We start from the raw sequence: 14637 nt of genomic DNA, 5'->3' as shown, positions 1-14637 counted from the left end.
TCTGGCGATACACCCCAACTCTCTCTAGGCCCAATGTCATTCATAAACATGACGGATTAGCTGCGATATTCCTCCATTTACAACATAAGGGAAGGGAGTGGGAGGAGGAGAATGAAAGCAGAGAGAGAGTGTTAGTGTCGGATGCCCCTTAAGGGTAGTGTTAAAACGGATGGGTAAAGAGGGAGATGAAAAGGAGAGATGAAGCACGAAGGGCGGAGAGTGGGACTTTCTCTACAGGCCTGGCTGGGCAAGCAGTAAGGGCAGCAAGAAGCAAGATACAAAACTCCAGCTATGCTACGATGCCCCCCCCCCCCCCACCGTGCTTTTTAGACGACAGGTTATTTCAGTCACATGTACTGTTTAGAGAAAAGATCATTTTCAATTAATGAGTAGAGGGAGATTTCAAGACCTATCTTTCATGCCATCATGTTTTTCTTCAATGCTGTCATTGTCTTTTGCCTTTGGTTTTATTCACTGACTTCATCCGCCTCCATCCATCCACAGCTTGTTCCAGACGTTAAAAGATGCTCTATGTTAAAGACCCTCCTTTGATCCATCTTTGTCAGCCACTGTCTTCCTCCCTCTGTCCCTCACCCTCCCACGTCAGGATTTTACTTTGCATATTCCATTTGGTAGTTGTTACCCTGAGCAATGATTCCATTTACTGACAAAAACAATGTTCCATTTATTTAGGTAAAATCAAATAAAGCAAAAAAAAAAGGGCTCTTTTCTCCTTATCTCCCATCCGCATTTTTATTCAGTTATTATAAGGAATATTCAAAGGAGGAAAAAGAACTGTTTGACAATGCTTTGAGCTATTTGTCAAAAATAAAATTAAAATGGATGTCACTACTTCATCCTTAGGGATGCATCCATTCTCATGAGGCTCCTGTCACTTTTGAAGCATACACTGCCAAACATCTGTTTTGTTTTATATCAAGCTTTTTGTTACCCTCTTGCTGCCCACTTTGGATGATGCTGTGATGTTTGACGTGTAGTTTAATACAGTATGTGTTTTTGATAAATGGTGCAGTACCCATTCTGAATATTTTCAAACTGTACAGGGTAATTATGTTTGCTTTTTGTGTGCAGGGGGCAGTTAATACAGGCCAAGGCCAGACACAGCGTTCAGCTTAGAGGAGCACAGAGGGCGAATCAACAACCAGGTAAGTCTACTATTTAACTTTATGTACTAAACATTCAGAAAGCAGGGAGGTTAAAATAAGTTTGATGAAACAATCATTTGTACTATTTTGATGTGCAGTTGGAGGAAATAAGAGAACCCATACCTCATGCTGTGGCCTGGGACTGTATATAACACTTTTTTAAGGAAGCATCCCATAAGTTGTCTGAATGTTTACACAAAATCTTCCTGATCTTTAAGCATTTTATGCATGACACTGTCAGATATCTTCATGGGTCATGAGTTGAGACTTTTTTTCTTTTTTCTTTTCATCAGACTCAGATGAGTTCTGATGGCAATGTGTGGGACCAGATCTCTTACAACTTCAGTTCCTCCTGAGAAAGACAAAACCTAGTGCTTGCATTTCAATAATTTAGATAGCTAAAAGCTTGCTACAGGAGAGAGAATCATAGAGATTATTCATGCTTGCTAACATCCTGCAGAGAGGACCCCGTGGCTCTCAGAGAGCCCTAATGGAAAACGGGGTTATATCAGGCTTTTCAATTTTAGCAGACAGGCATTCTTTCTGAGAGTGACTGTGGGAGACGATGGGTGTCACAGCAGGGAGTGGGTGGCATTATTTTATTATGGAAATTACTATATTGAGACCACATGTTTTGAGATTTGACAGCTGGTTTTAAAGCTGATGAAATCTGTGACGAGAATATGTAAAGATTTGCCGTCCCTTTTCCTTCACGCGGCAATAAAACATGTAATTAGTTGCTACACTCATTTTTGCTGGAGCCAAAGTTATAATGTATATACAACCAATTACACCCAAAAATATCAATTCTTACCACATCATTTTCTCAGTCCAAATTTGTTTGGTTGTAATTAGCCAGCAGCCTTACCCAGCATGAAAAGGTTTTTTTCAAGATCATTAGCTGCATTAAGGACGACCCTGCAGTGCCCAATTAATCTAGTAGAAAATGAATCCTGAGTGCAGCTCAGATCAAAGCTACTGACATTAGCGCCCCTCCACTACCTGGCTCAGACTTGCACATTCCTTATTTTATGACCTTGTGGTCCCATCAAGTGCAGCCAATGGAATATTTCTTCATAAAAATTTGTTATGCTCTGCTATGTATTCTGGTGCGTAGATTCATATAATAATGTGTCAAGGTAAAACGAGAACATTAATGAGTTAAATGTTAAATCTTGTGATCAACGCGGACATATATTTATAGAAAATGCTAACATGTTGACTACGGTCAACAGAAACAGTGAAAGCATATTTGCATTAACTTCACAGTGTGGATACAGCCTCGCAGAACCACCCTTACATCGTTTGCTGTTACGTACCACATAACATTTGCAAATTAAACTTGGTACTTAAGATTTTGGTTAGCAAAGAAACGTCTTTCAGTCTTTCAAACGTGATTTTCCTGGAAGATTGCATTAGAAAGTACTGAGCATGTAATTACACTATCACTTTGATGAGGTCACTGTGGAGAGCAGAGCATAGCTCATTTGTCTGAATGAATCATGATTAATGCAAGAGGTTGTGTTTATTTTGATAAAACAAATAGTGTCACGGTATGAGAATTACTATCTATCATGTTCCGAGTGTAATCCAAGTGTCGGTGGCTCCTACATGTTTCCTCACATACTATGCAGCCTGTGATGTCCACCATCCATCTTGTTGGCAGCACTTTTGTCTTAAATCACCCTATGGTACAGAGACCGATTGGCTGCCATGATTAACCATGCAGAAGATATTTAGTGGCCGTGGGGCTGATTTTGTCATCTATTTATTCATTTAATTATTTATTTTTGGGAGAAGGAATCAGTTTCTGGAAAGACAGTCAATTTAATTTCTTTTAATTACAATAATAAATAACTTGTCATCAATTTTTTTTGTATGAGTGAAGTTGGAAATTGAGGAGAGAATGGCGTCAAACCAGACAATAAATCTGCTTTCATTTTACAACAGACTGTCTGTCTGTCATGGTAGTTGCCCTCAGTCATTTTCTGTCTTGGAATGCTCAGGCAAAAACAGAAGGGTTTAGTCAGCTATTAAGAAATAAATGCTGCAAAATTAAAGTTATTCACATGGAAAACACTAGTAGAAATAGTAATGACAAGGGAAGACAACTTTCATAAATCAATAACAATTGTGCCATTTTGGTTTTACAATCCCTTTGGACCTAACAATACTGTTACAAGAGCTTTTGAGTATCTGTTTTATGTTTGAGGGAAAAAAAAAAGTGAAGCTTCTTCAGTGAGTCAGCATGTTTGCACAGCACTATTTCATGGAGAAAAATCACTTTCTCCATCAAAATTGAGTGCTCCATGTGGCAGCTCAGGTCTGGCCATCTATAGAGTGCCAACCAGTGAACTCCAGAATTGTACGGTAGCTGCCGGCCTCCTACTCCTTCTTTTTTTTTCTTTTTTTGCAAGCAACAGATCACAAACAATATTTTTACAATGGCCACTTGCTTCATCTCTGCTACATCCCTTGCTCCGACAGCGCGAGACAGCTGACCCAGCATTTATCTTCCTAGGCAATTTGAGCACGCAGAGCTGCTTTTGTTTCATTGTTTACTCTGTTTATCAGTCACCATTTGCAATTTCCTTTCGGGCTTCTTTTTTTTCCTCCTATACACGCAGGTCTGCACACTTTATATTGACCAGCATCTTATGGATATCAGTTAACCCAGCTTAGAATATAAATTAAGCAGCTGCTGGAATCTTTTATGTGTGAAAACAATTTTCTCATAACAATGACAAAGAACTGCGTGCATACATTGTCTATGAATAATTGGTGATCATGTAGCAGCCTTTCCATTGTGCGTGTGGAAAGATCTGTCGAAGCTGCACGGCTTTGACTGTGCCACTGCACCATTCCATACAAATGGAAATGATGCATTCTGTTTTTCCGTCACAGGAGAGTGGCTTCCCATTTTCCACTCCCACTGTCAAGTTGGGCACAGCTGCATAAGTTTGCATGCCTGTGTGTGGGGCACAGGAAATGGCTGTTGACAGCATAATGGGGGTACAAGGATGCAATATAAATCCTTAATCATGCCTGAATCATGAACTACAGCACTCAAATGCACACATCTTTCTGCTGCAAACTCCTCTAACAGAGTCTAGTTCCGTGGGGAGGATGTTTGTCACATAAAGTCTTGTTTTTTATTGTTGGCCCACGTTTAAAAATGAACACATGATTTTTAAGTGATTTCCAATATTGTGACAGATATTACGAGACTCTCTGAGTACATGTGTATATGCAAATACTTTACAAAAGCCTATTCGAAGATTAGATTAAATGCTACTCCATTGAAATCATATTCCAGCCGTGACACCCAAAATGTCCTGCTTCTTTATTTCAAAATTCTTTTCTGTCTTCCTCAATTACCGGGCAAATGGAGATGACCTTTATTGAAGACACAAGTGGCATATGAGGTGGGTCATCTCAGTTAATCAAAACAGAGGGTGTAAAAAAAAAAAGTACAATAAGGGAACTCATACCTCATGCCGTGGCCTGGCAGATTTGACTTGGAACATCATTACGTTCATGATTTGTCTTTCATGCAAATCGCTTCTCTAAGCCTGAAAGTTCATTACTAATGGTTCTTCCCATCAAGTCGGAGGCCCATCCGAATACTAATATCCCCCGGTAGTTGGGATTTTGGATTCACCTCAAGTCCCCTCTCCTCATGGCATGGCAATTTCAACAATGGGCTTTTCCGTCATGGAATTAGACATCAACCCCTGTGGTGAGCTTCCCACAACAGATGCTTTGGAGTCGTTTCCACAGACCATTGGAACCCAAATGAACTAAAAGAGCAGACACTCTATATGTGTTAGGCATGGCGTTGTAGCACTTATCTTGGTGTTCTTATTTATTTTTCTCTAATCCTACACCATACATTTCTGTGAAAGTGTAGCCATTTTCTTTTACTACAAAAGACCAAATGTGGGGAGAAATAATTGTGCCGGCTGTGATGACAGCTTCAGCCTAAACCAAAAAAAATGCAAACTTGCATTTTTCAAACTGCAGTTCACGTCATGTGAAATGATAAGTAGCAAACCGGCGGCGCTGTATTTAACGTTCTGTATGAAGTATTTTTGGAAGGGTAAAGCTTTTGGTTCTCCTAAATAATATACTGTCTAATGCATCCCGAGATGACCTGGACATACAGTGCAGCTTGCTCACCACATCCTCAGTTAGTCATTCTTTTGTCTTTGAGTAAGGGAGAGCACAATTTCGGAACTGCTATAGAAAATACATGACAAGAAAACCCAAAAGGTAGAGTTAGAATTTATCAAAGTAATACCTCCCATCCTTCTTAATGATTGCCTTTCATTGAGTGCCTAAAATAATTGTTTAGCTTTTAATTTATTTGGTTGCTAAATGCAAATGTGTAACAATATATTTCCTAATTAAAACCTATACCTGACACCAGAACTGAGTATAGTATATATATATCCCTGTTGTGACAAAGTCAGGGGTGACAGACGGTTGTGACATGAACATACTATTGCCTAAGTCATTCTCAAGGCCAGTCTTTGGGGTTTCTATGTATCCAATGGAGGCAGTAAAAGGACGGGGAGTGCAACCTATTTATTTGCACCAAAGCCAAGAAAGAAAAGGCTTTCTCCTCCCTTTTTTTTTTTGGTTCGTGATAGGCCATTACTCACCTTCAATACATTGATGGGAAAGGAGAGCAGAGCAGAAGAGCAAAATGGAAATAGTAATAAACATGCTAATGCTAGGCCATGGAGCCTGGGAAAAGCATCTCCTACCCATCCCTCAGCTATCTGTTGGCACGTGTATGTGTGATGGGGGAAAAGGGATAGGCAGAGTGAGAGTAAAAGAGGAAATGCACGCACACACACACTTTGTACTCTCTAGTAAACAGAAGAGAGCTGCATGTGAACGTGCCACCTTTCTCTTTCAATTGGCCTCTGGAGACAGTGCACGGGGCCTTTTGTTGGCTCATTGGTGAGATAAGAAGCAGAAGATGGGGGGTGTTCAGAGACTCGCAGAGCCAGCTCTTTTTTTCTATAGGATGGAAGGACCCTTCTCAATAGAAACTCATTTGCCATGTTGTGTAAATGTGACCCATAATGGAGCACACCTCATTCAGGCTGCCCAAGGCTTTTTTCCCAAAGCTATTTTCTCTATTCATAACCAAACAAGTCATGTTTTCAAGAGATATAATGTGATCTTTTGAGGTAGTGGCCACGCACACTTGTCTTGTCTGTAATCAAGATAACATTTTGCTCAGTGTTTACTGTAAAAGAGGCACTGTAAAACAAGTCAACCAACTTCATATTTGTGATAGTGCTTTTATTTTCACTGCTCACTGGATGTAAACCAAGAAGCAGACCTTTTCTCGCTATGAATTGTTGCACATTTTTTTTATAGAGGAGTGCTGGGCATTAACAGCCACTGCCACTGAGAGATACTGGCATTGATGCAACCTGTGACTAGAATATGACCATAAACAATCTAATTAATCATATGAGAATACACGGCCTTATTTTCTGCACGGTCAAACGAATATCAAAGCTGAGAGATGAAAAATGACTGATTTGAAATTTATTGCTGAGCTTTTCCATTAAACCACTGCAGGCTAGGAATGGATGGCTATTTGCATAATTTAACTGGCATCTTAATTATTGTGTCAGGAATGTGTATGCAAATGACCTAAGTCACTTAGGAATGGAAACTTACTTGGCTAAATGGTTAATGGACTAAATCTTATGTTAGAAGACACAACGAGAATCTCTAATGGAGTTTGACTATAAGGTGTAATATTGAAAAACAAATATAGGAGGATCAGGATAGACATAAAGCAGCTGAATGTAATCTTACCTGGGAGAAAAAAAAGTGTTGTGTGTGTGTGTTGTCTTTTGGAGTTGTAAGGAAACACCTACCACGTAAAACAGTGAGTTTGGTGGTAGCGCTCGTCTCTCCAACACTGTTGGAGGCGACGCATTCATATATGGCTTCGTCTCGGGGCGTGCGCAATGGCTGAATTCTTAGCACTGAACCAGAGCCGTCATCAAACTCGATCACCTGCAGGTGCGAGAAACACGATATGTTAAAAGAGAACTTTGGTTCACAATAGGTGAGGGACCTTCTGCAGACAGAAACAAACGAACACCGTTGAGGACATTTGGCTAACAACATTGATGGTGACTTACACAAGGTGCCTCCTATGACAAATAACAAGTGGCTGCCTACCTTACATTGAACCCTTGAGATTATGTGTTGATTTGTAAATATTGCTGTTGTACATGTGGAAAAGGTGAGTTATAGATCTGTGCAGTAAATTTATAGTTGTGCACAGCACTACATCTGTTTGTTTTCTAACCAAATGTGTTACCCTATAGTAAAAAAGAAACTATAGCTTAGCTATTAATTTGGTAAATTAAATGTAGCGGCTGACTAACTTTAAGAATGGGGAAGTCTATCTTTGTTAAAATTTTTGCTCATGTCAGCTTGTAGACTAGAATTTAAGGCTGAATCTGTCCCACTCTTAAAGTTAAAATTCTATCCCTTAAATGCATCACAGTGGATTGTGTCAATGGGACAAAAACAAGCACAGACGGTTAAAGGTGGCTTGATAAACGATTACGGACAGCTGTACCATGGGGTGAGATTGTGGTACAAAAGACTGTATTGGACGAACGACACATAAATGTCACAAACAGGTGTTTATTGTAGCTTATTCAGCTATGTTTGCATGCTACATGTCGTATACTCACTGAGTTTAGAAACCCCTGTGTCATAACTCAATTTCTTTTGAGCATAGAGGTAGATTTGAATAAACAAAGGCCTCAGACCTCTGACTCACACTCGTACACACTCCCATACTATCATACACACACACACACACACACACACACACAATCTCACAGAGGCCTACAAACATTTTCAAACTTCACAATATCTCATCTATGCATTTGTTAGTTAACAATACACTTAAGCATTTCATTGCGCAAGCCATAGCTGTGTTGGCATTCAAGATGACAGCAAGTGATGGGGAAAAACAGCATCCTTTCTCAGTTAAAACCGAAGAGCAAATTAGAAAGGATGTTGCGAGACTTCTGAAAGGAAATGGGTTTTTGTTAGAAGATGAAGCTGCAGTACTTGACTGAATGGGTATAGAATGGCAGCAGCCAGAAAGCTCAGTGAGGCAATGGGGTAATGAAAATATATGTGCTGGCATTCAGCATTACATGCCATGCAAATGCGATGAACTCTGATAAGATTAGATTTCTGTTGGCATGAGGCGCACAGAAGAGGCGGGAAGACCTCTCCAAGGCCTGTTAAGCCCTTGCTTCTGTGCAATGGCGAACAAATAAGGCCTCAAGAGTAAAGGGAAAAGTGACACCATGACAGTCCTCAGAAGTGACACAGAAATTAATAGAAATCTTATCAGTGTTCTGCAAAGATGTGTTTTTTTTTTTCTCTTATGGGTATTGAGCCCGAGCGCAGATTAAAGCTGACCAAAAATCAAAGCATTCAGCCAAAATAGGGAGGGCATGCATTTAAATGCCACAAAGCAAAAGGATATTCTGGAAGTAAAAGTTACTTTTCTTTTTGTATAAAGCCAGCAAATGTGACATGATCTTAATATAGGTATCTAGGTCACGCCACACATAATATTTTCTCTCTCTCCAATTGCACGCTTCCTGTATTTAAGTTGATAACAAATCTGTCCCTTGATCTTTTGTACACTTGCTCATTAAAACTCATGCATTTTCAAAAGGCTGGTCAGCGTGATTATTAGACTCTGCTAATGCGTGGTGGCAAGTCAGGGGTGAGCCTTGGTGAGATGGATTATGGGCAAGCGGAGCCAAAAGCATTGCTGAAGCATTCCCATTTTGTCGAGCATTTTACATCAGAACAATAGACCTAATACCTCAAATCTCTGGTTGCTGACTTTCTTCCCCTTCTTGTTCCACACAATCTTTGGCCGTGGATCTCCTGTAGCTTGGCAGATGAAGGATGCCACGCCTCCTTGCACGCCTGTTTGGTCATTGGGGGTTCTTAAAAACTTTGGTGGTGCTGTAGAGAAAGACAGAAACAGAATAAAAGATAACAAAAATAGTTAGTGAGCAAGCTAAACTTTGCAGACCGAGCAATTAATCTCTCTTATCAAGCCACACACACACGCTAGAAAGTAACCAAGTTGCAGATTTCAGCATGTGGCTGTTAAGAGGATTGCCTTTGGAGGTCAAGACAAGAGATTGTACTGACTTTATTGTGCAAGTGAAAACAGATTATCAGAAGTAAAGGGCAGAGGTCTTGAGAACAGAGTGCACAAAGCATTTTATCTTGACCCTGGAAGGCTTCTGAATGATATTTACAGTGATAAACGGACTGACTGTTAGGGAGGAATTCTTGGATAAAAGGACATGCATGTGGATGTTTTGTGAGAAGAGGTTAAGGGTATGCACTTTATGTTTGATTTATACTTAAATTTGGCAACAAAACAAAGAGTAAAAGCAGAAAATAAAATGTTCACACACCCTGCAGACGGCACTAAAAAGGAGATTTTTAATCATTTGCTACAAAATGTTTCCAGTCGCTGTTACTGTTAGATTTGAAATTCATCGTAAGAAAAAAAAAGTTAGTGAAAGAAGGAAAACATTTAGATCAGTCAGCACTTTGTAATTAATTGTGTTCAAGTTAAATTGCCTGTGAAGTGCTTGTTTATGTGTCATTCAAAGCACAAGTCATTTATCTTAACAAGCTGTTACCCAGCACATTGCACATGTTCTTTTTCACTGGATATAAATGGAGTGGACTTAGTTTTTTTTCCTGTAACATGTAAATGAGTTTGGAGAAACAGGGGCTTATGGGTTCGGTAGAAGACAACACTAATCTCTTGAAAACCACCGTTTGGAACCGTGGTTGTGTCCCATGCAAATGAGACACGCACCTGATAAGGTCTTTTTGCACTGCACTGATTGGCGATGTAAGCATTCTGTTGCTCCTAATTGGTCCCCCAATTCAGCAAACCAAGTCGAGTGTAAAGGCAGTGTGGATAAAAATGCTAAAAATGTAGAGGACTGGAGGTGAAAGAATAGCAGAGGGGCACAATGTTTGCTTTGTGTGGATCACATGGATGTTCCCATCGCTGGCTTTACAACACACTCCCAAAGTGTTCAGGCTCCGATCTGATTAGTGCTACCTCTCTGTTCCTGCAGTTTTTGTATGTCAACTGAAATTGGTCTTCAATATAATTTTCCCATTCTTAACAATGAAGTTGTTTTGCTGTGTTTGTCTCTTAGACAGTCAGTTCCTGCTCATGATGTGTGTATCACATCTGTGTTAAATTAAGAACACATCATAGTGATTAGTAATCAAGGGGACCCATCTCTCCTTGAAACGTTGATTGTGGGATTTACATTTCGGGTTTATCATTATGATGCAGGCTGATAAATCCAATAGAAGTGTTGCCGTATTGCTAAGTCAGACCCCGTTGTAATCTCCACTGAAGCTTGAGTGCCAGCCTCAGTGGGAGGTGTAGCTCCATCTGTCCCCCTGCAGAGCAACTGTTTGCCTTTTATCAATCACGTCAGCAGGCCATTAGTGGCCACACAGCTGCAGTAATGCCAACCGTCTGAATCACCTCATTTGTGTATGTGAAAATGTGTGATTGTGCTTGTATACAGGCGGATTTCTTTGCTGCCCAGCAGCAGTGGCAGCAGTGGCAGCGTCGCTGCGAGCGAGGGACAAATTAACCTGCAGGATTTGTGGAGAAGTGACATAAGATGTGTGGTCAGCAATCAAAAGGGCGAACAGATAAACAGGCAAGCAGCGGGGTCTCCGCTGGGCAAATGAGTCTGCGATATCACCTGATTGCCTCATGACATGCGTAAAGTCTTGTGTGCAATACACACGTTGTTAGACACACACACCAAAATCTCACTGGCTGACAGATTGGACAGGAGGGCAGCTGAGTTGACACTGCATAATTTGTACATGACAAAATGCACCATTATATCTGCATTTGCACCTTATCTCATTCACTTGGCTGGGGTGTGGCACACACTGGCATCCAGCCAAGAGGGTGCTGATGGGTAATTGATATGCTATTGGGGCTGTTTTTTGCTCCGGGGCCATCCATTATGGCTCAGTGCGTCTCCCTACGCCGGCTGTGATAGACTGCTACAACATGTACAGGAGATCAGCACTGGAGGTGAGGGGAAGGGGGTGGATCGGGAGGGGGTGGGAGTCATCACACAATGTGGAGTTGTTGAGGCGTGACATGGAGGTAATGGTGTTTTCACAGACATGGCTGCTGATATCACCATCATACCCCCATTTTAGGTGCTGCTGCTGACAAACATCCATTTTGGTAGACTCCTTGTATGGCTTCAGGTAGACAGAGGCTGATTGAAACCTTGGATTTCTCTATGGCACCGTGGCATCACAGCAGTCTGAGTGTTTAATTGAGTGTATCAACACTGGGAGCAGAGTTGGATATTATTTAGTCTTAACTAGTGACAATAAATCTAAACTAATCAAAATGCCAGCCATTTAAAACGTGTCACCTCTGCTGCAACTTGGCATCTCCTTTGAGAAGTAACTATAATCTACATGAAATAGTACCATTGCAGGTCACCTCTTAAGCAGCTGCCAGCAAACAAATTAGAAGTGTAAACTCTGTCACAAGCTAAAAGGTGAGGCACATGGGCCTGTGCCTGCTCTCCCTTGAGGTCATTATGTAACCTTGTTCTCATTTACTGCCACCAGGAAAGAAGAAGCACTCCACAGCATCCCACTACTGTATTTTTCATGGATCAATGCCATGTTAATAATTTGGTGGCTGAATGAAAGCCTTCACAGTTCTTAAGAACACTAATGTCCCCAGGGCTGAGGGGGCAGACGGTTTCATGATTGGAACTATATATTTTTTAATGATAGACATAAATGAAAATTGGAAGCCTCCAACAATGTGGGCAGGACAAATGTAGTTCATGAAATTTATTAGTATCGCCCCTACTGTATACTACCCTCATCCTTTTGGTCTTTTTTGAGATCTTTTTTTAACCAGATTTATGCTACATTTTCTACACTAAATCCCACAGAAGTATCACTTTTCAACACTCTCAACCACTTTCGCATGATGCGGTTCTATCAGCTAACTGGACTTGGCAGAATGAGGATTTTGTATGAAAAGGGGAAAAAAAAATACATATTTGGAGCCATACCTCTATGATGTACCGATGTGCAACAGAAAGCAAATGATTTCAGACAAGAAGTAAGGACGAAGCTGGTTGCCAATAGATACAGCGTGGTGACTATGCTACAGCAGGCGTCATTTAAGTTTAATTTAAAGGTAGACTATCACATCCTAAAAATCCCAATGCTCATTATTTTGTGCTTCCAAAAATAAAAGTTAAGCAAAACAAAAACTTTCTAAACACACAGCTCATCAATGGTGAGGAAAAGTAAAAGAAACACAGAACTAAAAAGAACACTGATGAAGACTAATTAAAAAAATAACACAAGGTCTTCTCCTTGACATGGAATACCCTTGTTTTGGGATTTATTGGGTTCAACTACTATAAGTAAGTGTATGGAGTACCTGTTGTAGTGGCATATTATTGGTCGAGTCGACTGCATGGATCTGGTAGCTCGTTAATGACATCATCACACTTAACTCAAAAGAACAGTTGAGTTCAGAGAATCTTGCAGATCTGCGTTCATTACAAGTTTGTTTGATGCTGGCTTAACTCTCAGCATTTAAAAAGGTTCTTAAAAAGATCAGAGTCTGGTTTTCATTTATAACAGCCCAAACATTTCAAGTCATCAGGACTCCACCATAGACTAAAGTTTGATTTGCCAAGCCATTAAAGAGCATGAATCAAAGACTGGGGAGAACATTAATAAACTGACTTTCAGTTGGAACCACTATACGGCATAGTCACCAATCCAAGTCAGCTCGGTTTTCACAATTATACTGACTGACATATTCAATTTAATTTGCATAAAAGGGGCCATTTCCTCTCTGAATCTTTAACTTGTAGGGTGATGTGGGGTTGTGGGGGGTGATAATTAATCCTAACACAGTGGGTGTCAGTCTACAAATAGTCTGCTCCATTTTAGACATGGGTGGAAGAAAGAAGCATTTAAAGATGCCATTTAAATCATTCAACAGCTTTAAGCCTCACTATATCAGTTCTGGGATATTGATGAATTGCCTTTCAGGCAAATTTGACTGAAATGTTGAATACTTTTGAGCTGAAATATCATCACCATAAAGAAAGTTGTTGTTGTGAGATTTTGTTTTGTGATTGTGAATGCAGGTGTGATTTATAAAGCAAAATTCTCTCTATAGATTAATGACCTCTCTGTACACTGTTTAGAGACATCTGACCCTATGTCATACAGGAAAGAAACTCTGGCAATGCAGACACAAAGATAAACAATGCAAAACATGTGAGGAAAAAAGGAGAAGATAAACCACACATCCCAGTCAATGGAACAAACATTACCACAAACCATTTTCTTGGGGCACTACACAGCCCTCTATCTGCAGCGTTGTGATAAAAAATGTGTCTTTTGTAATTCTGAAGAAACAAACTCCACATTGTATGTGAACACAAAGGGTCTAAGCAGAAAGAAAAGGATTGGAGCTTAATTAGAACTGTTGGCTGATTTGCATTGCATGGTCATCGGTAATCTTGCCTTAAACAGAAAGTGAAATTCTTATTGCAATCGGTGATTACTTGAAAAGGGATATGGTCCCCGGATGATTGTTAATTATGGATCTGGAATAGTACATTAATTCACTGCAGAGGTTTTAATGCAATGCAATGATGGGGACCCACTCTTCCATCAATATTCGGCTGCTTGTCACACATAATGAAGTTCATAATACAAGCCTTCTCCCACCCTGCTCCTCCTTTCTCAACTGCTTAAATGTGCTCTATAAGCAAAATTCATAACAGTCATTATGTGAAATTAACTCAATAGAATATACAAGAATACGGCTTAATGACACATTAATATTGCGGCTGCATATGGATGGTAGGCTGCAGGTCCATTTTGTGATAGGGTCGGGGTCTATTTGGCTCATAAGCCACCAAGAATCTCCTGTGAATACATCAGTGCATATCATCTCAGCAAAGCTTCTGATAGGAGAACTACAGTGTACATGAGTATACACAAATTTCCAGTGTAATCTCCATTCCAAATATTCGACCCAATCACTTGGGTTACAAAAATTGTATTCCGTCTGGACTTTTTTGAACGTCAATCTGTGTATTACTCATGCTCGCAACACAAGCACTGAGCTTCTGGCTGCAGGAGTAAATGCACTTTTGCACAGACAACAGCAACAACTTCAAAAAGAATGGTTAATGCTCTTGTCCCACATTCAGTGCACTGACAGATTCTCTGACGAGATGGGAGGATAGGTAGGAAAGGCTCGAGATGTGCACAAGCACAAGCTATCGGGCACACATGCACAGATAGA

The 14637-nt window shown here is 40.3% G+C and overlaps 1 protein-coding gene across 35 annotated transcripts in view; it reads right to left on the bottom strand.

The window, feature by feature from the left end:
- Positions 1-14637, bottom strand: part of LOC131456742 (receptor-type tyrosine-protein phosphatase delta-like) — a 316523-nt gene that overhangs the window by 58000 nt on the left and 243886 nt on the right. For all 35 annotated transcript variants that reach the window (XM_058625309.1, XM_058625322.1, XM_058625315.1 and 32 more), the window contains 2 exons: positions 9067-9212; positions 7073-7214 (listed from right to left, as the gene is read on the bottom strand). In XM_058625309.1, coding sequence (XP_058481292.1) covers positions 7073-7214; positions 9067-9212 — 288 coding nt within the window. The remainder of the gene's footprint in view (positions 1-7072; positions 7215-9066; positions 9213-14637) is intronic.

The sequence above is a fragment of the Solea solea genome, chromosome 3 (assembly GCF_958295425.1).
Source record: "Solea solea chromosome 3, fSolSol10.1, whole genome shotgun sequence".
NCBI lineage: Eukaryota > Metazoa > Chordata > Actinopteri > Pleuronectiformes > Soleidae > Solea > Solea solea.
Note: the sequence above shows the minus strand (reverse complement) of the source record. Positions and strands in the feature narration are given on the sequence as shown.